Source organism: Oryza sativa, chromosome 8 (assembly GCF_034140825.1).
Source record: "Oryza sativa Japonica Group chromosome 8, ASM3414082v1".
In the NCBI taxonomy this organism is placed as follows: Eukaryota; Viridiplantae; Streptophyta; class Magnoliopsida; order Poales; family Poaceae; genus Oryza; species Oryza sativa.
Genome location: NC_089042.1, coordinates 18,701,653 through 18,724,863, shown reverse-complemented (window position 1 = coordinate 18,724,863; position 23,211 = coordinate 18,701,653). Strand labels below are relative to the sequence as shown.

At 45.7% G+C, this 23,211-nt stretch overlaps 1 protein-coding gene and 1 pseudogene across 1 annotated transcript; one reads left to right on the top strand and one right to left on the bottom strand.

The window, feature by feature from the left end:
• Nucleotides 1-4,857: 4,857 nt before the first annotated feature.
• LOC4345481 (DIBOA-glucoside dioxygenase BX6-like) lies at nt 4,858-7,415 on the bottom strand (annotated as a pseudogene).
• Nucleotides 7,416-18,329: 10,914 nt separating this feature from the next.
• Nucleotides 18,330-20,126, top strand: LOC4345480 (DIBOA-glucoside dioxygenase BX6). Its single transcript, XM_015793320.3, has one exon. It carries the CDS (start codon nt 18,775-18,777, stop codon nt 19,903-19,905), a length of 1,131 nt encoding a protein of 376 aa, XP_015648806.1. The 5' UTR covers nt 18,330-18,774; the 3' UTR covers nt 19,906-20,126.
• Nucleotides 20,127-23,211: the final 3,085 nt, after the last annotated feature.

The window sequence follows — 23,211 nt, the reverse complement described above, 5'->3', positions numbered from 1 at the left end:
GGGGGAGGTAAATACTGCCTGGAGGATAGTCGGACGACGACAGCTGCTACAGATGAGAGAGGGACTAAGGATCACGGGAGACTAATTCTGATTTATTTCTTAACTAGAATAATATCGATACAATCCATCATTAGATAGATGGAGGGAAGAACCCAATCTCATCAGCACTGGTTTGACAAAAACCAACATTGATGAGGGTTTCCCACCGTAACTCTCGAGATCGTTCATGCACAGTATATACCAGGCACAGATGGGACCACATCAGTGCCAGGCCTTGGTTACAACCGGCACTGAAAAGTTGCCGACCCATCTGTGCTTGGTAAGGCCCTAACATCTACACTGATAAGTGGCTCATCGCGCCCCCTCCAACATACATAAATTGGTTTCGGTGGGAAAATGTAAAACATAGACAAGCAGTAATAAACTTGGAGTGAAAATATTTACTGATGCATGAAAAACAATGGCCGGCCATCTCCTTGTTTAGTTTCCTTTGCGTTTGGATAGTTGTGAACCTCCTTTTAACTTTCTTAAATTAATTACCGACAAGCACCTACCTTGTGTCAGTGTATTGATACTTTCTCTGTCTTCCCCTGCCCTATTTATATGCTTCCTGATGGCTTTGTTTTTCTTTCTTTTTTTCTACTATTCATGATCTCGATGTCATCTACTATATCCATCGAAGGAAAAACCATGCAACCCTGATACATTCTCCTCTACCCATCTCTCTCTATGCCAAATGAAACAACTGACATTTTTGTTGTTCCAGAATATGTTCACACATACTGCACCAAACAGGACATGTTACTAGATCGAGTTCCTCCATTCGGGAATGGGTGGCATTGGAAAAGAAGCATATCGAACGTCCCAGCTCTACTGTATATTAATCAGGTCATTGACGAGGCCAGCATCCAACGACCGGGGGCAGTGTGCCAGAGAACTGGGTTGATCGCTGTCAAGTTGGTGTTGGTGTACGGTATCTAGCTGTCAGTAACCTTCTGCTACCAGAGCTGATGGTGGGAACAACTGGAAGCAGAATAGACCAATGTCCCTCAGTGATTGCCAGATGGTTATAGAACATTTGGCAGAATCCATTAGGACCCTGCGTAATCTAATTTTAAGCGAAATCATGATTTTTCGTGTTAATTTTGATTGTTCGTCTTATTTGAAGTATTTTTTAATTAGTTTTATTGTTATTTTTTTGATTAGTACTTTTATTGTTATTTTTCTTGTTACTAGAAGATATAGTACTTTATACATGACTTATGTGTTCTAATTTTTTTCAAAAAAAATTCAAATAACATCGACGATTAAAGTTGGATACGGAAACTCATGATTGCGTTTAAAATGGGACAGAGGGAGTACTTACATTTGTCACGTCACTTATGAAAAGGTTTTACTCCCTCCGTCACAAAATATAAAAACCTAGCATCGGGTGGGACATTTTCTAGTTGTCTAGATTCGAAGTACTAGAAAATGTTCTATCCGGTACTAGGTACTTATATTTTTGGGACGGAGGAACTATGTAATTATTGGTAGTAGAGAGTGAAGGGATAGAATTATGTACTACCTCCGTTCCAAAATGTAGCAACCTAGTAATAAACTAAGAGCGTCATAAAACAATGTCACATTATTATTTCTGCTGTCATAATTAATTACCATTACAAAGGTAGCCTTAATGAAATATGGATGTCATAGTGAAGATAGCCTTATTCTTTTGTGGCCAAACTAGCACACCACTGAAAGTTACTTAAAGTCGAGCTATTTACTACTGGCAAGACCATATTCTTCAAGAATAACTAGACATGACAAGATGTTTAATTTCTGAAAAATTTTCGTGTGCCAGTTATTAGCGTGGCTCCTGTGGGCACCCCACGTATAGCTTCATTCGTCACGCCAAAAACATCATACAGAACTCGCTTAAAAACACCAATGGAGTTAGCTGAACTCCACCGATTACACGTAGCTCAACGCTAGTCGTATGCTAAATCAGACAGCAAGATCGGCTACTGCCTGCTGCATGGTGCAAACCAGAATGCCTGCCTAGCTCGGGCATGGGCCTCATCACCTCCATATAGATCAAATGGTAGATGGCCGGCTAGTGTGAGCCCAGGGCATTGCCCTACTGTGCTGGTTCACTTGGGTGCTGGCCTTATCGATTGCTTGGCAAATGTTCATGATTGACTGGTTACTCGATGTGTTTTTTTCCCAATGACACCAATTCCCAAATGAACCAAACACTGCTGCAAAAATAAAAGTACCAACAGAAGTGTTTGTTATCCTAGAACGCAATGGATGAATAGTAGATGAGAGAGAGCATATATAGAAAAGAAAAAAAAGCTACCCAAGCATATATGCTCTAAATAGAAGAGGGGAGGGAAAACAAGAAGTTGTCAATACAACTAGCCTATGATGATGTGCATTTGCGTGACTACTCTACACACATGACACATCCGGGTTATGTGATATGTGAGAGTACCAATACGTATCTCTTAGGTTTCTTGTTGCTAGTAAAAATTTGGGTCAGGATGAGTGATAGTATGACCTTGATACAATAAATGGCTACATTTGTTACAATGTATTACCTTTTATCGCCCACTTATTTTTATTGATGCACATCCTTTATGGCTCATGGTCACATATTTTATAGGTTTTTAAAAAATATTTTAATTTGTGTGAAAGTCGTTCAACCTTTATTAAGTGACCATGACCTTTTCATTGGAAGGAATGTGCATGTCTGTGTAGCAATGTTTTTTCTCAAATACATTAACAATTAAATGCTACAAACAAAATTAATCACATGAATATACATTTTGATTATGTCCTGGATATCTCAATCTTAACTAATGAATCTTTAGTTAAAGGATGAGGTTTTTTTCTTCCTTTCTTTCTTTCCACTCCTAGTAGCTTCATCTCTGGAAGTCTCTTGAATGTGTTCTTAATTTTACCTTCTATCTAATCCAACGGTCCAAGATTCATTCACTCTCTTTTATCTTGTAGTAAATCCAACAGCTAATATTTGCTAAATGATGTGGGAGCGTGATGTAGGAGAGCATGCTTTGGCAATTAAGCAACAAACATTTCAAATCATATGTCGAATGCCATATACATTGGTACGTTACGTTTTTTAATTAGATGGTGAGTGTTGTAATCTACGTTACCCAGATACGGGGATATGGACACGGATACATGATACGGTGATACAGGGCATACAACATTTTCCAAAATAATAGTACGTAATGCATGGCAGTAAGCGTGTGCCATGTGCTACAAATTTTTTTAGGCAGTTTTGCACTTTTGCCAACTCTCATCTGAATTCTTTGAGGCTCAGGCAACAAAATGAAGGCTAGTGAGTACTGACACCTACATACCAAACCCCACCTCTGTCCAAGGTCTTGGGCCTTCTACCCCTGCTCCTAGCTGCCTAGATAAATAAGAGCTGGTTCAAGATTGGCTAGCCGTAAGCCCGAGGGTCCAACCCACTGCCGTCAATGACGTCATACATTAAAATATGGAGGTAGTACTTAATTTCTTCAAAGATAGTTCAGACAGATATATGTAGGGTATATAGAGGAAACTAAACAAGGGGATAGCATTTTGTTTTTTCCTGCCTTGATGAGTGATTCAATTTTGAGTGTTATTATGAGTTAGCTAACTCCAAAAGTTGGCATGCAATTTTGACTAGTATTCCAAAAGTTTCTTTTCTTTTCACTCATCTGTGGAGCCTTCATGCATCCTTTAGTTTTGTTTCATTTCTAATTCTCCAGTGGGGTCCCTCGCCAAGTTCTTCTATCTTGCCAAAAATTACATACGGAGTTGCAGTGGTAACTAGCTTGTTGGTACGGCAAGTCTAAGATAAAAGAGATGCCCTGAAAGGAAGGCATGTCTAGTGACGGGATGCAGTGTATCCTGGCCTGCTTGCCTGGGCAGAAACATTGGCCTCACAGCCCACACTAATCTACCTGAGAGGTAATAAAATGCAGTGGTGTGTTTCTCTCCCAATGCCACCTACTCTCAAATACTAAGGTGGTGTTTGGATTCAGGGACTTAACTTTAGTCCCTATATTTAGACACTAATTTAGAGTATTAAATATAGACTACTTACAAAATTAATTACATAAATGAAAGCTAATTTGTGAGACAAATTTTTTAAGCCTAATTAATCTATAATTAGAGAATGTTTACTGTAGCATCACATAGGCTAATCATGGATTAATTAGGCTCGATAGATTCGTCTCGCGAATTAGTCTAAGATTATGGATGGGTTTTATTAATAGTCTATGTTTAATATTTATAATTAGTGTTCAAACATTCGATGTGATAGGGACTTAAAAGTTTTAGTCCCATCTAAACAGGGTCTAACTCATATGTACCAAATGTGCAACTGTAGTACGTGTGAAAACTATGGAGGTACTTCGTTGCTGTACCAGATCTTTCATTGGTACCTAATGAAATGGAGGTCGCCATTGGAGGTTGCTACTTTGAGCTTAAGTTTGAGGTGGAACAGGCTACTCAAGACAACAATGTGGCTACAGACTAACGTGAAATTGGATGATGATGGCTTTATAGATGGCCAAACGGGCCGTCCGGCCCTACATGGCCCATGTATGGCCCAATAAGGCTCGGGTTGTGTCGGGTCGGCCCGAAGGTACGACAGCCCATGGTACTTCTTCATAGAATAAGTCTATTTTCGGGGCTGTGTCTTATATGACTAGAACAAGTTTATTTTGTATATCTCTTCTCTTTGGACCTTGCCTTATATGGCTGCTTAAGTATATTTTGGATCCCTTTACTATTTTTCTTCAACCGTGCCGTGCCGGGCTAGCCCACCGTGCTAAGGCATCAACCTAGGCACGGCTGTCAAGCCGTGCCGTGCTTGGGCTGCGCCGTCGGGCCTTGGGCCTTATGGCCATTTATAGATGGCTTTAACCAAGATGGGAAAGTTGATGTGCAGCACTGAGAGTTTTAAAGATAAAAAAAACACACGAATATGTTGATTCTCGAGGGGACATCACCTGCTTGTTTGCACATCATCTAAATAATTATCAAGAAATTTGTAGAAAATATTAACAAGATAGATTAATATCTGATAAATCACTCCAAATACATGCAAGGTCAAATTTAATTTCTACAAATTGCCAAAAAAATAAATTTGACTATGAATATACCTCAACTAGACAGTATTTTTTTGCAACTTTTGGAAGTTGATCAATTTTCACTTTTATGTTTATGTTGAGTTCTATCTTGTTGATATATAACCATTTGGATAATATGCAAATAATGAGGGAATGTTCCCTCGAGAGTTGCGAATCCGCTCTCAAAAAAGACAGTGAGACAACCTTGACATCATCTCTACACAATGGCAAACAGGGACTTATGACCGGAGATGATGCACCAATAGTGCAAACTAATATGGAATTAGAAGAAAAGGTTCTTCGTAGCTTGGCAAATGACATCTTGGACATGGTAGTTGAAATGTTACCACAACAACAACATGATAACCTCTCGGTCCATCTCGCTATGGTGGAACAGATGCAGCAGTGGAGGAGGAGACGACGGAAGAAACAGAAGCCGCCGCCGGAGGTGTCCTGCAGCAGCACGGTGAGGAAGCTGGGGTCGGATTGCCGGGTCGTGCCCATCGTCGCCTCTAGCTCCGGGCACGGCCGGTAGTAGTTCGCCGCCCCGCCCAGCCCGTCCTTGCACCCGGCGTCGAGGCCGAGGTACCCCGCGGGGAGACCCAGCGCCTCCGACAGCAGCTCGAACAGCCATTCCCCGAGCCGCCGCGGCGTACTCCTCAGCCACGCCCCTGCACGGCGGCGGGATCTCCTCCGGCGAAGGCCCCTCCGGCGCCATCTCCATGAACAGCGTGTCGCGCCAGTTGGCCGCCGGCGGCCGGAACAGGTCGTAGTTGGAGCTGAACCGAACCTTGCTGCCGACGTCCCTGGTGTAGTATGGCGCCTTTGCCTCCAGGGGCTCCTCGTGGAAGTACCGCACCGCTGCGAGCATCGCATCCGTGAGCTCCTTGGCGACGTCGTGGTTGACCACCTGGAAGAAGCCGACCGTCTCGGTGGCCACCCTGACCTCGGCAACCACCCTGCCACGGTCGACATCCGCCTTAGCGAGGTCGATGAGCGGGATGGCCGCCGCCGATGGCGCGGCGATGGGGAGGCACTACTACAGAAAAGCATTTCAGTGCCGGTTGGGAGACCCCCTATTGTGTCGGTTTTCCCAACCGGCACTATGTTAGCGGCACTAATTAGGGAGCCAGCACCAATCCCATTTTAAAAACCGGCACCTTTGAGACTTCTGCGAGCCAAAAAAAACAAAAGAAGCTCGAGCATCGAACTGTTCCCCATCACCCCTAGACCCGTCACCCCGAGACCATCGATCCGAAACAAAATCACACTGTCACCATCGATTCATCCAAGCATATCCCTCGAAGCAAATCACAGAAGTTTCACACAAATCACAGATGAAGGAATCACAAATCAATCCATCCAACACATATCCCTCAACAATTTCATAGAAAGAATCACCATTGCCGCTACGTCGCCGGATCCGTCGCGGGAGTCGCCGCTACCACTGCTCCGCCCGCCGACAACTGACGCCGGATGTGGCTCTGCCCGCCGTCACCACCCCAGCCGCCGTCGAGGCCGGATCCGTCGTGGGGCCGCCATCGCTCCACCCGTCGACACCGACCCCGGCCGCTGACGCCGCCACCACTGCTCTGCCCGCCGTCGCCACCCAGGCCGCCGCCGAGGCCGGATCCATCGTGGGGCCGCCACCGCTCCGGCCGCCGACGCCGACCCCGGTCACCACCGCCACCACTCCGCCCGCCGACGCCGACCCCGGTCACCACCACCACCGCCACCGCTCCGTCCGCCATCGCCACCCCGGCCGCTGCCGAGGCCGCCTCGCCCACCGCCGCATCCGCCGCGGGAGAAGCTGCCGACGACGACGCCATATGCGGGGAGGAGGAGGGGAAACTGAGAGAGAGAGAGAGAGGCGAGAGAGAGATCGAGAAGCCACTAGCTCGTCCTTATCCTTATCTCGTCCTGTGGGGCCCGCCGGTCGGCTCGATTTGGGTGCCGGTCTTTTTAAAAAATCCAGCACAAAATGTAATAGGTGTCAGTTTTTATTTGGAACCGACACCTATTATTGCTTAAAGGTGCCGGCTTTTTGCGATTTCAACCCACGGAGGTGGGAAAAGGCCTATAGGTGTCTGTTTTAGCACTACCGGCACCTATAGTGGCGACACATATTTGATGTTTTGTAGTAGTGAGGGGGTCGGGCTGGTGGTGGAAGAAGTCGGGGACGGTGGTGACGCCAGCATCGACGAGTCTCTTGACGCCGGCCTTGGTGTCGTCGAAGGCCTGGAGGTCGCGGAGGCGGTCGCTGCTGCCGGTGATGGTGGCCATAGCTAAGCCTGCAGAAACAAGGCTTGGAACGACGGTAAGTTGGTGTCTGAGAGCTCCAACACTTGTATATCCCTCAATGACCAGAAAACCATTCCGTTTAAAAAAAAATAGGGGCTTTCTACATATCTAGTGACAGAAAATCCCACCTCCTAATATTCAAATTTTGGACCATTGAATATGCTTCAAGATTCATGCAGACCCCTTTAACCCTAACTCCTCTCCTCCTCCCGCGTTCAGATCACACCGCCACCACTCCTCCCGTCCTCGCGCGATCCCCCGCCACCACCGCCCTACCGCCCACCTCTCCAACGGCTCCCCGCTAACGGATCTGGAACCACCACCTGTGACCTCCTAACCACACGCTTGCTTTGCCCCTACCGCCGACGCCGGCTCACCACCCTCCTCCATCCCTGCGGCTTCGGCGGCGGCGCCGCCGCCTCGCCACCTGCCAAAGTCCACCGCCCACTGCCGGTCCTCCGTCGTCCACGGTCATCCCTCTAAGCCCCGAGGAAACCCCCCTCTTCCCCTTCCCCAACCCCCCTCCTACCTTGACCCCAACCCCAAACCCTAACCCGTATGCTCCCTGCCGGAGTTGGAGTGTCACCGGCACTGGAGAAGAAGGAGAGCCCTCCAGAGTTGGAGGAGAGAAGCCGGTGGCACGAATCTTGGCATGGATCCAATGGTCCAAAATCTGTAAGATTTCATCCCTAAATTTCATTCGAATGACAGATAGCAATCCCGAAAATAATAATCACAAACATAGCATTTTTCTTTATTCTATATCCGTAACTGTTTTCAAAGTGCTGCATGTATTTTTTAATATTTAGTCACAGTTTGTGGTTTACAACATATAGTTAAATATTTTCTACCCTTTTGATAGGCACACAATCTACCACCGGGATACATCGTCGTTCTCGATTTTGAACTTTTAAATGGATGTTACCTCGTTGTTTATATGTAACTCAAATAATTATGACAAAAATTAAAAAAAGAAAAAGATATATTACCATGTGATATATCAGTTTATAAATATGAAAGTTCAAATTCAACTCCTAAATATTGTAACGAGATAAAACAAATTCAACTACAGCTAGTTAACGTGGTGCTTAGTGGCAAGACCCGACAACGACAATAATGTGTCGCCGAACAGTCAGTACCGGAATATTATAAGACCCGACACTAATGTCTTATCATCAGTACCGGGTGAATTAGCATGTGTATAACCTGAACTTGTTTTTTTTTTTGTTTTTGGTGTCAAGTTTATTCAAACCGGCATTGATGAGGGACACCCCTCTTACGTGGTAGTAGGGCTGTCAACGAGCCGAGCTCAAGCGATCTCGTCTGCCTAGGCTCGAGCTCGATACAAGCTCGAGCCGAACCTATAAAATATTCGAGCTTTAAGGCAGGCTTGGTTTGAACTCGAGCTCGTTTTTAGACAGGCTCAGTTCGAGTTCTACCGAACTTGATTTTTAAGTAAAACAATATATATTTCAAGGATAATCTTTAAAAAAATAATTAATTTCCTGATCAATATAAGAGGAAATAAAATAAAATAAATATATGACGTCAATATAAGGCATACAAATAATATATTTGATCTTCTAATTTATTGAATAGCAACAAAAAAACACATATTATTAGGCCCGTTAAAAGCTCAACATCAGCCCGACAAAGCTTGCGAGCTTTAGGAGAGGCTCGGACTCGGCTTGTCTGGAGCTCGAGCCGAGCACGAATCGAACCCAGGACGAGTCGAGCTCGAGCAGCTCATAAGCTCTGCCCTATGTGATAGTGGGATTTTATGATAAATTAAAATTAAGCTGAAGTTACTTTCATTCCCTTGATTAAATCTTCCAGTTAGAATGGAGAGTAGGTAGAGAAATTAAATGCAGGTGGTTGGTATGGGAGAGTAGTTCTGTAGAAATATTTATATTTGTGGACAAACTATAAAGAGTATAATAACTTATGATTGTCTTATTTTTGAACGGAGAGTACTTGCGTGACCAAACAAATTACTTCGCCCTAGTTAGTCCGCACGTTGACGCATGACAGTGTACCTATCCTCGCAAAAGAAAAATTGACAGTGTAACTAACCCTCCATTTATGAGTAGGGCCTGAATCAATTCTAAGGGTTTTCATGCAAAATACAAATTAAGGCTTAATCCTCCTATGATGGGTACAGACAGGCTTGCTGCCTTCCCTTTATAACCAATTTACATGATATTTGGATGTAAGGCTGTAAGTGGGACGGCTGCAGCGTGCCCGCCCTGCGACCATTTTTTGTTTGGATGGAGGGATTTGGATGGATAGCACATGACGGTCATTTTTTGTGGGTGTTTGGTTTTTGGGTGGAGGTGGGATAGGGCGGCCCGGAGAGGAATATTCGCTCCAGATGCCGAGCCTCACGAGCGCTCGGGCGAGCGACAAGTGGGTCGTGTCACCCCTCTCACCATGACACGAGCTCGGCAGCAGCTAGGGCGAGCGACGACACGAGCTCGGCGACTGCCAGGCCAGGCGATGAGAGAGGAGGCCAGCTCGGCGGTGGCCAGACCAGGCGATAGAGGAGGTGATGACCGGAGCTGGGGCAATGTGGTGCGCCGGCGAGAGAGAAGGCGCAGCGGTGGCCGGTGAGAGAGGTGACGGGAAGAGGACGCGCCGACGATGACCAGGACGACGACGACCGGAGCTAGGGAGACGGGGCGGCGGCGGGTGAGAGAGGAGGCGCGGCGGCGTACGGTGAGAGAGGAGACAGGAAGAGAATGCGCCGACGATGACCAGGACGACGACGATCGGAGCTGGTGTGGTGTGGCGCGCCGGCAAGAGAGGAGGCTTAGCGACGGCCAGGGAGAGAGGAGACGGGGTGGCGGCGGGCGAGAGAGGAGGCACGGTGGTGGCCGGCGATTTCGAGAAGGGATATATTTTTTTCTTTTTTCTGTTTTTCTCCTTCCCCTTTTATTTCGTTCTGCCTTTTTATTTCTATTTATATTTTTTTAGTAGATTGATATTATTCTGGGTTTGGAGAATTTGGAGGGGTAAACTTACATATCTAATGAAAGGGTAATTGCAACCACTCATAAAAATAATGGATTGCCATATCCACTTTCATCCTTACAACCAAACAAAAACTGGATTACCATATTCACTCCACCAAACAAAAATCTAGATCACCATATCCAGCAAAATATGGACCACCATATCCGATTCAACCTTGACCGGGAATAATCGAACGAACTCTTAGCAGCGCCGAGTACCCACTTGCATGCCCGCAAAATTTAAGCGGCTTTGCCATGGGACCCATTTGCCTGGCTGCCTGCCCACTGGTCAATTTTGGGATTTCTACTTTGCCCGGCCCAGATGATCAGATGATCAGCTATTTAGCTTGCTCTTTGTGTGCTAGTGTTTGCTCTTCATCTTAATCTATCTCAAATATCTTATAGTCAAGTAATGGAATGGATATAAATGGATGGCCAAGTACCGGAATCGATATAAATGGAATCAAAAGGGGAGCAAAGGCACAGGCACACGGATAGTGTCGGTGATATGGGCTCGGGGGTATGCGAAGTGCGGGGGAGTTACCTTCCCGTCCAGCTACGTGGCCCTACAGCCTGGCCCTCCCCCCACACCTCGGAAGACGCAGAGGCAGCCATGGGGCCTCGGGGTGCCACGTCACACCCCTCGGGCCCTCGCACTGCCTCGCCCCGAGGCCCTCGCCCAGCTGCCACGTGGAGAGGGGAGCGAGTAGGGCGGGGACTCAGGCTGAACCGCCATCAATGCGCGGCGCCCCAACCGTCCCTCACCGCATTTAATGTGGTAAGGACGGACGTGCGGTGCTGCACGATTGACCCACGTCAATTAGGCGTGACCAGACTGTGACCGGCATGTCGCCGGTCACGTCCGATCGGACGGGCGGCCGTGCCCCCACATTCCACCCTGTACCCGATGGAGTGGGGGCAGGTATGCCCCGTCCCATCGAAGCATCATCGAGAGCTCCCTCCACGTGAGAAGGACCGCCACAAGTCTTCGTTCATTTAAGAGCGAATGACAGGGTTGTCCCCCGTGTCAGGCGGGGGGTGGCGCCGGGGCCCAGTCGAGGACGGACGGCTGCTTAGCTTCCGGGCGAAGGCACGGATCGTGGTTCGGTCTAAGTAGAGTGGGTCCTCCTCCCATGAAAGAGTGGGTAGAGGCGGTGCATGTGGTATCCCCTTGAACTATAAAAGGAGGACCTTGCCCGACGAGAAGGGGGACGACTATCAGGAAGCCCAAACCCTAGGAGAAGAAGAGCGAGAGTGCTCTCCTGTCACGCCCGGAAATTCACTAGTAATTTCCGAACTAATTTGTGCATTAAATCCTCGTCCAGGAATCAGCCGAGGTATACAAACTGACAATTTAATATACAGATTCATCAATATAATAACGTTACATACTTACAAAAGAAAAGAAAACTGCAGCGGAATTACGGTCTAGCGAAGCTCCGGCTCCACTCCCATAGGCAGCTCAACTGGGGTATAAGCCAAACGACTTCTCCTTCGCAACTTGTCTTCATCTGAGGTTTGATTGATTATTGCAAGGTGAGCATATGACATATTCAGCAAGCCACACAGCAAATATGCAAGTGCACATGGTTACCAAAGGATGGCATAATATAGGGCTCATTTGCAAAAGCAGCATTTAGCAAACATTTAAGAATTATAAAACTATAGAGTAATTAATCATCAATATTAATCAACACTGAACAGCACACCCATGCTGCACAGGCCCAACCATCCTGAACAACCATACCTGACTGCACAGATCTATCTCCAAACCAGGAGCTAAACAAATTATTACCAATTATATCATCATTTATTATGGTGAGAAGTGTGAGAGTAATCACGAAAGACATTGTTATACCCGCCCATGACCGCGGGCACGGCTATTCGAATAGTTTTACTCTGGCCAGAGGTGTACCACTGTACCCACAAGACACAGCCCCACAACATGTCACCATGCGCCTCAATACCACCACGGTACCTCGGAAAGGAGCTGTGACATTACCCCTCGCACAACACAATCCACCACAGTGCACCGTTCCCGGATCATAGTCACCCCCTTATAAACAAGGCATGGACTCCCCAGCGACCCCCATGGGCTTATCTCTGCCACTTCTCAGTCTGGTGCTCCGCAATGAACCATGCTATACAAAAGGTAAAGCCGTTGCCCACGCTGGCTTGTGCTTGGCACGGTTAATGTTTCACAACCGAAAATCGTGAACCGGTCCTTAATTGTCATGAGCATGACTCTCAAAACCATGTGCTCACAACCCACCATTATCAAGTTTTAGTTGGCAATTTACTTAATTAACTAATCACGATTGGCCATCGTGAGCTATCATTAAGCCATCATTAAATAATAGTGAGTCATAAGTTATCCCAATAGTGTGCTAATGTTTCTAAGCATGGCTAAGCAATCATATCTAATATCTAGCTGAACCAATATATATAGCCCAACTAGTCAAATTATCATAACCCAAGGTATCAAGGAATAAAGTAATCAAGAACAAAAAGGGCTATAACAAACAATAGGTTAATTCCACCCAATGACATTCGAAAATAAATGCAATAGTTGAATAGAAACAATAGCTTTAAATGGGATCAACATGCTCAAAGGGTTGTTTGGGATCTGTGTGACTTGCCTTGCTGGCCTTGGAACTCTTCAAATTCTTCTCCTGCGAAAACGAACTCTCCGGAAACGTCGGAATCTAAACAGAAAGGAGCAAAACACCAAAACAGCACATAAACAAGCATGAACAGTACATGTGGATATTTTTAACATGTAGATCTCAATTTTAGAAAAATTTAGAGACTTGAACCAACTAAATCCGAGCTAAGATGAATTAGTTATGAATTTTTAAAGATTAAATCGGATTAAAACACTTATATGGGTATTAATTGAATTATGACGCAATAATGAATTATTTTAGAAAAGGAAAAGGGAATTATTGCGTCAGCGGCTAGGGTTCGCGGTGAACCGGGTGCACGGCGGCGGCTCACGGAAACGAACGGCCGAGATCGATCCTATCCAAAACGGACGGCCAAGATCGATCGGATCCACCGCGGCTCACGGATGGACGACGACGATGACGTCAGCGGTGACGTCACCACCGGCGGCGGCTCGAGCGTGCATGCTCGCCGGCGAACGACGGCGCGACGGCACGAACGGAGGGCACCAGCACGTAGAGAGCGACGCGGCGAACTCACCGGTGACCAAAACGGCGGCGGAAGATCAACGGACGGCGACGGCGTCGAGGAAGAAGCGGCGGCGACCTTCGGCTTGACGACGACGGCGGTGTTCCGGCGGTCGACAGCGACGGCGGAGGGGCGGACGATGGCGACCTCCCCAAGCGACGGCGACGACTGGAGCGATGGCGACACACGGCTGGAGCGGCTGCGACGACGGCGGCACGAGGTCTCACGGGGCTAGGGCGCGACGGACGACGAGAGACGAAGGCAAGGGTGGCGACGGGTAGAGGGAAGCTCGGGGGTCCTTTTATAGGGGCAAGGAGGCGGCGGCGAAGGACCACGGTGACCGGCGACGGAAAGGAAGGTTTAGGGTTCGGAGGAGAGAGATCGATCCGAATCGAACTCGAATCCACGGATTTCCAACCGAATTGGCGATCGATTCCAAAAGGAAAAAGGTAGAGAAGATCTCGGGAAACATTTCCCCTCAATTAATTTCACCGGAAACGGAAAGGGGCGGCTGGATTTGGAAGGAGACGACGGCGGCGCGGCGCTAGGGCTCGGGCGACGGCAGCGGCGCGAGGAAGACGAAGACTGACAGGTAGGACCCACCTGTCAGCGGCGGTCGCACGCGCGCTCGCGGGCGGCTCGGCTTGGGCCGACTTGGGCCGAGGGAGAGAGAGAGCGGTTTTGGGCCGACTTTCGGCCCAAAGCCAAAAGATGACTTTTAAAAACCTTTTTCCCTTTAAATTATTCATGAAATGCAATTCCATTTATTAAAACTACTTCCTTGGCCCAAATAAATCCCAGAAAAATCTAGGAACTATAGAACAAGAGAAGTTTTTAACAAAATTTTATCTAGCCCACTTTTATATTGAGATTTAACAAATTAAAATTAGATCTTCTCTTCTAGGCTTTTAAGATCATTTCTAATAATTCCCTTTTAGACAACAATTTATAAATTAAGGATTTTTAAACAAGAAAAGCACTTAACATAATTATAATTAGATCATTAATTGATTACTAATTACTGAACTGGTCTTTGTATCATTAAGGAATTGAGCTCTGAAAAAAAAATTAGAGAAAATTTCAGAGAGTATAATTAATCATGGAGAATTTAATAAAAATTAAATCCAACCATGCTTTATATTTAGGAAATTTTATTTCCCACATTTAACTTCACTTGTAAATTAATGAACATTTAATATAAATTCTATTAATAATTTATTAAATAATTTATAAATCCTGGAACGAAAATCAGGATGTGACATCTCCGGAGTTTAGGAACCTTTGTAACACTCAATCATAAATCCCACACACAGGAGTAGGGTAGTACGCTCCATAGTGGCCCGAACCTGTATAATCTTGGCACTCGTGCGCGATCTCGAAGCACTCCAGGCGGATACACGATCTCGACAAGCATGCCTTTTCCCCCGGCTGAACTCACAAAATGGGATCTCTCGATCACCCGCTAGAGAGAATCACTCCTCGACTCGACAGATAGGCAAATATTCGTTGGTAAAAGAAAGAGTTTTCTCAAAATTTAGGTGTTTCTTAGCGACCAAATTAATTAGAGAAAATAGCAAACAACACCCCCATAAGTCATTTAAAGTTTAATATTCTATCCCATAAAGTCATTTTGTAGCAAAAGCCCACCCCCTACTCAGTTTTGTTGTAAAAACCACCTAGTACAAACGTGATTAACCAAATCAACTCGTTATCACTGATCTAAGGCTTTCACAGGCAAGCTAGCAGAATTAATCTTGTCCAAGTACTTGTATTATACCTACTCTTCATGTTTTATTGATTTTTTTTTGGCATATAGCGAAACTTGGTGCAAATACGTTTAAACTCTTATCGACATTTATATTTGTGGAATCTCCAATAATAGTGTCAAAGACTATACTCGTACAAGTATTTAATTTTAGTAAAGACTACATAGTGACGGCTTACGACAATTTATGAAAACATGTTGATTCATTTAAGAACCTACACATTGGGGTAGTTTTTGCAACAAAACTAAGTAGTACTCCCTCCGTTTCAAAATGTTTGACACCGTTGACTTTTTAGCACATGTTTGACCGTTCGTCTTATTAAAAAAATTTATGAAATATGTAAAACTATATGTGTATATGAAAGTATATTTAACAATGAATCAAATGATATGAAAAGAATAAATAATTACTTAAATTTTTTGAATAAGACGAATGGTCAAACATGTACTAAAAAGTCAACGTTGTCAAACATTTTGAAACAGAGAGAGTAGCATGGATATTTGCACTGAAATGATTTATGGGGGTGAAATCAGGTGAAATATCTAACTTTAAGTAACTTATTGGATGATTTTTATAATTTTTTCAATTAATTAATATTTATAGCCACGTGGCTTGAGGAGTAATGCGTCATTCGGTTGGCATGCTTGATGAATCTATGATGCAATGATAGAACTAGAAGTATGGGACAGATAGGGATATGTCCAACCGACCAATTGTCAATTTCTGAACGTTCGTAGTGGTTGTAATCAGGTAAGTTTATGCTGCTTTTAAAATGTAGTATATTGTGGGACGGGTGCTTGCATATTTTGCATCCAAACATCGTGTAAATTGGTCAAGAAGGAGAGGTAACTAACTCATCACAGGAGGGTTAGCCTTTGTATTTTGCATGAAAAACCTTATGGTCTTATTCGGTTTGAAGGTAAAAAACACCTTCTTAAGTATGGGCTCTTGGACTGTGAATGATGGTCAACAGATAAGATTCTGGGAGGATAAATGGCTAGGTAATATAGCCTTTAAAGATAAGTATCTATCTTTATATGCTATTGTCAGAAGGAAGAGTGCCTCTATTGCTAGTGTTATGGGTTCTGTTCCGCTAAATGTTTCTTTTAGGAGAGCTTTAGTTGGGCAGAATCTAACACTTTGGTATAATTTGTGTGCTTCCATTGCTCATATCCAGTTGGATGATTCCACTGATTGTTTTAAATGGAATTATCATCAAAATGGCCATTTTTCGGTAAAGTCAATGTACTTAGCCTTAATTAGCAATGGTTACATTGATAGAAATAACTTCATTTGGAAGCTTAAGATGCCGTTTAAGATCAAGATCTTTATGTGGTATTTGCTCAAAGGAGTTGTCTTAACAAAGGATAATCTTGCACGACGGAATTGGAATGTGGGTTTAACATGTTGTTTTTGCATGAAAAATGAGACGAACCAACACTTGTTTATGGATTGTCATTATGTAAAGTTTATTTGGAGAGCTAATCAATTTTCTTTTGGATTACATCTTCCTAGAAGCATACCTCATATGTTTAATGGTTGGCTTCAGGGCGTGGACAAGGACAAGAGAAAGTTGATACTTGTTGGTGCCTCTGCTTTATGTTGGGTCCTGTGGTTGTGCAGAAATGATAGGGTTTTTGACAAATTACCATATGTTTCCTATATGCAGGTAATTTTCAGGGCAACATATTGGCTTCGACTGTGGGCTCAACTATAAAAGTGTGAGGAAGATGGAGTTTTCCTGAATGTTGCATGTCGTACTCTTGAGTCAACGGTTATGCAACTTTTTGCCAACCATGGATGGAGATTTTCTAATAGGCTGGAATAATGTTTTCCTTGTCATGTTAGGTCTTTCTTTTAATTATGGTTGGTTTGATAGTTTTATCTTGAATTAAGACTTTATAAGTGTGCTACTTTTTATAATAATTTGCTGTAGCTCTTCGGAGTAAAGGCCGGGATGTTTCATTCCATTATCTTAAAAAAAATTTCTCTATTCCTTTGGAATAAACACTGTCTTTTATTCAGTTCATAGGATTCAAATGAAAATTTTCCATATGAACACATGCGCCAATCCTCCAAAAACCCTTCAAAATATATTGATTTTATAAGAATGAAAACATCCACTCCATCATCTTTTATTTATTTAGCTCATTGAAGGAAAACATTGTGTTCCAACATTTTATTTTTCACGTGTATTCATATATATTATTCATGTGTTTTTCCTGTTCATGTGATGTGAACCGAACAGGCCACGTAATTGGTTCAGCCTCAGTTCATAAATGGAGGGTTAAGTACTGAGCCAAACTATGGACTAAATTAATTAATAGAGAGATAATTTACTCCTCCGTCTCCAGAACGTACTGAGGATATATAACTTCCTTAGCCGTGCGTGCGTGTACAGATTATAAATGTATATTGCTCTCTCCATTCACAAAAATATAAAAAACAAGTTCTTGTATCTGTTGTGAAATAAGTTATATGATCTCATCCATATATACGGATAGATCGGTAACCAATATAGGGACATGACGATTATGTCGTGCCCCACGTCTTCTCACCCTCATGGCGATCCTAGCAACGGACACGATGGCTTCCAAACCATCGCGTCTTCGGTTGCCGCCTCTCTCCCCCCTATATGTTGTAACCACTGTATGTTGTAACCATTGTGATCAATAAAGAATCGCTCGCTCATTCCCTCTACTTTTCTATCGCTCAATTCTCTCTCGCTCCAATCAATTTTATCCACTTGCACGTTATCAACACTTTCGCTCTAATATTTAATTAATCACGCACTTTTCTATATGTTTGTTTTTTTCATATTTAATACTCTATATATGGGTCTAAACATTCGATATAATGGGTGAAAAGTTTGTTTTTTAAACCTAAATGCCTTAGCAAATGATCCAATTAGTCTTTCAAGATAAGCAAATAATGAAACCTTTCCGTGATGATTACAAGTACACACAACAAACCTACCCTAAAAAGGAATAGAAAAATAGCTAAAAGGAGATCCACGAAAAATCTTGCCAACATATAGTGTCCAGTCTTCATACAGCTCTTCCTCCAACTATCACAATGCTGATGTCTTATTAAAATGTTGACGTAATTATAATTTATTTTATTATAATTTATTTTATCACTTAAAGTATTTTAAATATTATTTATATCTTATATATTTACATAAAATATTTAAATAAAATGAATGATTACGAAACTCAACGGTGTCGTCTGTTAAAAAACGGAGGGATTACTGTTCTACTATAACTACACAAGTGTTCAACCGGCGTCAGTTGCTCTTAACCACCAGCGAAGCCTCGTTCCTGCGCGCCCTAGCGTTTGCTCATCTCAGGAGCTCACGACGCGCGTGCGCATATGGCCACCGTCTCCGGCACCGACCGCCTCCGTGACCTCCACGCCTTCGACGACACCAAGGCCGGCGTCAAGGGCCTCGTCGACGCCGGCGTCACCACCGTCCCCTACTTCTTCCGCCACCACCCCGACCCCCTCCCCGTCGCCGCGCCGTCGGAGGCCGCCTCGGCCATCCCGCTCATCGACCTCGCCAAGGCCGACGTCGACCGGGGACGGGTGGTCGCCGAGGTGAGGACGGCCGCCGAGACGGTCGGCTTCTTCCAGGTGGTCAACCATGGCGTCGCCGGGGAGCTCATGGACGAGATGCTCGCGGCGGTGCGGCGCTTCAACGAGGAGCCCCTGGAGGCGAAGGTGCCCTACTACACCAGGGACGTCGCCAGCAAGGTCCGGTTCAACTCCAACTTCGACCTCTTCCGTTCGCCGGCGGCCAACTGGCGGGACACGATGTTCGTCGAGATGTTCCCGGAGGTGCCCTCGCCGGAGGAGATCCCGCCGCCGTGCAGGGGCGTGCTGGAGGAGTACGCCGCGGCGGTGCGGCGGCTCGGGGAACGGCTGTTCGAGCTGCTGTCGGAGGCGCTGGGCCTCCCTGCGGGGTACCTCGGCCGCGACGCCGGGGGCACGGACGGGCTGAGCGTGGCGGCGCACTACTACCCGGCGTGCCCGGAGCCGGAGGCGACGATGGGCGCGACCAAGCACTCCGACCCGACCTTCCTCACCGTGCTGCTGCAGGACGAGTCCGGCGGGCTCCAGGCGGTGCTCCCGCGGCCCCCGGAGGAGCGGTGGGTGGATGTGCCCCCGGTGGCCGGCGCGCTGGTGGTGAACGTCGGCGACCTCCTCCAGCTGGTGTCGAACGAGAGGCTCCGGAGCGTGGAGCACCGGGTGCTGCCCACCGGCGCCGCCGGGCCGGCTCGCGTGTCGGTGGCGTGCTTCTTCCGCCTCGCGTACTCGTCGACGAGGCCGTGCGTCCCGGTCGTCGGCGGCGGCAGCGGGGCGCGGGCGGCGGCGGTGTACAGGAGCACGACGGCGGGGGAGTTCCTGGCGCACTACAACGGGAAGGGGCTCGACGGGCGGTCGGCGCTGGACCACTTCAGGATTCCGGCGGCGGCGGCGTCTCCTCCTCCTCCACCACAGTAGCTGGCTGGATGAATCGAGAGCTTCACACTTGGTCGTTTCGGTGACGTTAGTCGGCGTTTGGCTGGAAGCTGGTTAGTCGTGGCTGTAGGCTGCACGACGGATGATGGACGTACGTTGTACGTGGCAATTTGGCAACCATTCAGCCGCTACGTCAATGCTTAATTATTGGTTGGTTGGAAAATACAGAATTGCAGGTATACATATGGGCCCTGTTCGGTCAATTATAGCTCTCCGGACTATGGCTATAGCTATTTAGAACTACTCATAAAACTCATTTCATAACCTTTCATAACCTATAGACTAATCTATACGAGACGAATCTAATGAGTCTAATTAATTCATGATTTGTTACAGTGATGCTACCATAATTATCCGCTAATTATGAATCAATATATATCATTAGATTCGTCTTGCGAATTAGTCCAGAGGTTTTTGGACATACACATTATTAAATACTTCTAAACGATAAGATTCTCTAAGGCTATTTTTTTTTTGCCCCTTGGATCCAAACGAGAACATGCTTAGATATATAGCACGTTAAAACTAGTGATTTCTAGTAATAAATGTTAGACCTCCGTATTTCTTGTGATTTTGGGTTACAGTACTAATACATAAGCAGTAGGGATTGTATACTACTGCATAATCGATTTTTCTGCATAAAATCCCTTTAGACCACATGCGAACCATAACTACCCTCTTATAGCTAGAAAAATCAAACCTCCGAGCACGGTTCAAAAACCACATGCGATCAATTTTTGGTGACGAACCTCTTAACAAGTTCGCATGAAAAAATAAACCAGTCTATTAAAAAGCTCACATACGAAATACCCCCTCTTTTTCTCACCTCCACTCTCTCTCCCCCACTAAGTCTCCCCACTCCTCCCGTCCACCACTGTTGTCCCTACTCCTCCTACTCCTCTCGACGAGGCAAGAGTGGCAGGCTCATGCTCGGATAGGACTCTTCACTCCTCCCTTCTACTATCCTCACACTGGTCGTGCCCTGCTCATTCCTTTCCTCCACCGCGGCCACGATGACAACAGTACGTGGCAAGCGGGCGGACGGGTGAGAGCAGCCGGTGGTTGGGAGGGCAGTGGTGATGGATAAGGCTGTGGGAAGGTTGGCGGCGGGGGGCTTGTGTAATGGATCTGGTGGCGGGGGACTCGGTAGCGGCAGATACGGCACGAGGACCTCCTCACCCAATGAGGCGATGATGGGCGAAGGTCGTGGGCTCGGGCTCCGACGGCGATGGCGGTCTTGGGAGAGAGAGAAAGATCCCACCGATGACGGCGATGGGAGGGGCGGATCCGACATCCCCTCCACCTCCCACACAGATCCCGTCGCCTCTCCACCCCCATACGCGCGGATCTGTAAACAGCTTCGAGCGATGTTGACAAAGACAGTAGCGGCAGCGGCTTCTAGATTCTAGGGTTAGGTTTCAGGGCTAAGGGAAATTGATTTTCAGAATTTTTTTTATTTGCGATTTTTCCATTTCGCAGTCGAACAACTTAAGCGTGTGCATGCGAAAATCAAATTTTTCACGTGCGGTTACTTTAGCCGCATGCGAAAATCAGATTTTTGTGAACACCTGGGTACATGTGGGCTGCCCACACACCCGCGAAAATCAGTTTTGACCTCATGCGAAAATCGATTTTGTAGTAGTGAGTAGTGTTAATGCTGATGTGTGGCGCAATATCTTAATGTTGTTGGTGCAATATAGCACACTGTTGTTAGCATCTTATTTGTAAACATATGCTATTTGACTATCTTGTTGTGGAGCTGTTTATGGTTATAGGGTATTTTCTACTGTAGTGTCGGTATTATAGTGTACGGCTCCCATCGTTTGGTTTATTTACGGAATAAGCCAAACAATATATCTGCAAACGAAAAATAATTTACGAATAAAACTTTTATATACGTCGCGTCGTAGTCAAAGACAGATGTGTGCTTTGTCTGTGCCATGGGCATCGTGTGGACACGTGTGCTCAACCCTGTGTTGTGGGATCACACTTGTCACTAAGGAAGAGCACACGTATATGTCGGGCCACCATGGCCACGATTTCCTTCTTGCAAATAAAAAGGAGAACAGAATTGCAGAAAAGCTGCAGCAAATTAAGCAGCACAAACACCTTGCACGCAATCTACAGTTCATCTTCGTTCCAATGTGAGGTACAAACTTGTCTGAGAGATCGAGAGATTTTGGTGGCCAGGGTTTAGAGATCGATTGCTGGCCGACACGGCTCCTTCTAGGTGGTCAGCAGACCTGCATAGTGCAATGTGCTTCTTTCCTAATGTCACCTATTCCCAAACGAATAAAATTTTGTAACATGTACATCATCATGCTGGTGCAATATGTGTACATGCATGTTATCAAACAGCAGAAATGACAGATAGAAGAGGATGTTAATTTCTTCCTATGCAATGGATGAATGAGCTAAGTTGTCTGACAAATTATGGATAGGAAAAGAGAATAAACGCTAACTGTGGAAAATATAAATAGGAGAGGGGGAGGGAGATAGCGAAGTATAAATAGTAGTATAAGATAGGTGGCTTAAAAACACGTACTTTCTTCATGAAAGTTGAAGTAGAGGTTGTTGGTAACTATGCTTTGGGTCTTTTCGGAACCCAGGGTTCTATCACGTCCCGAACTAGTCCCGATAGGAACTAGCCCATGACGCTCCAAATTAACCTGTTAATCGATACCAGTCTCAGGAAACAGTGCTGGTATCACAGGAAGACAGAATATCACAGCAACAGAGGTCTCTTTATTATAGAGTAGAGATACAGTCATGTTGGGCTGCGGACAGATCCCGAGCTCACAACTGCATTGCAAAAGGGAAGCGGAAGCCAAGACTTGGACCAAACAACACAGGCGCGACTTGGGAACTAGGCCGAAACCCTAAAACTCATCGTAACCGGCTTGCTCCTGGAAGAACTCCTCGTCAGCGGGATCCGCATCATCTTCTTCAGCAACTGGTGGGGGGATTATTTTTATAGAGCAAGGGTGAGTACGGGAGTACTCAGCAAGCCATGGGAAATAAGTGTTTAATGTAGGCTTCAAGGAAAGGCTATTGTTTTTGCAATTGATTTTATTTGAACTCTTTTCTGAAAACAACTAAGTGAGTGCTTCTCAAACGACACGGATGAGACAGTGCGTCTCGTCCGGTCGGAGTATGTGCAATGTATCAGTCTTTAGAATTGTTCAAGATTGGCACCCGGCCAACAACTTTCAAACGGCCACCCGGGCCAACAACTTTCAAACGGCCACCCGGGCCTAGCTGATCCCATCATCTGCAGATTTTCCAAAC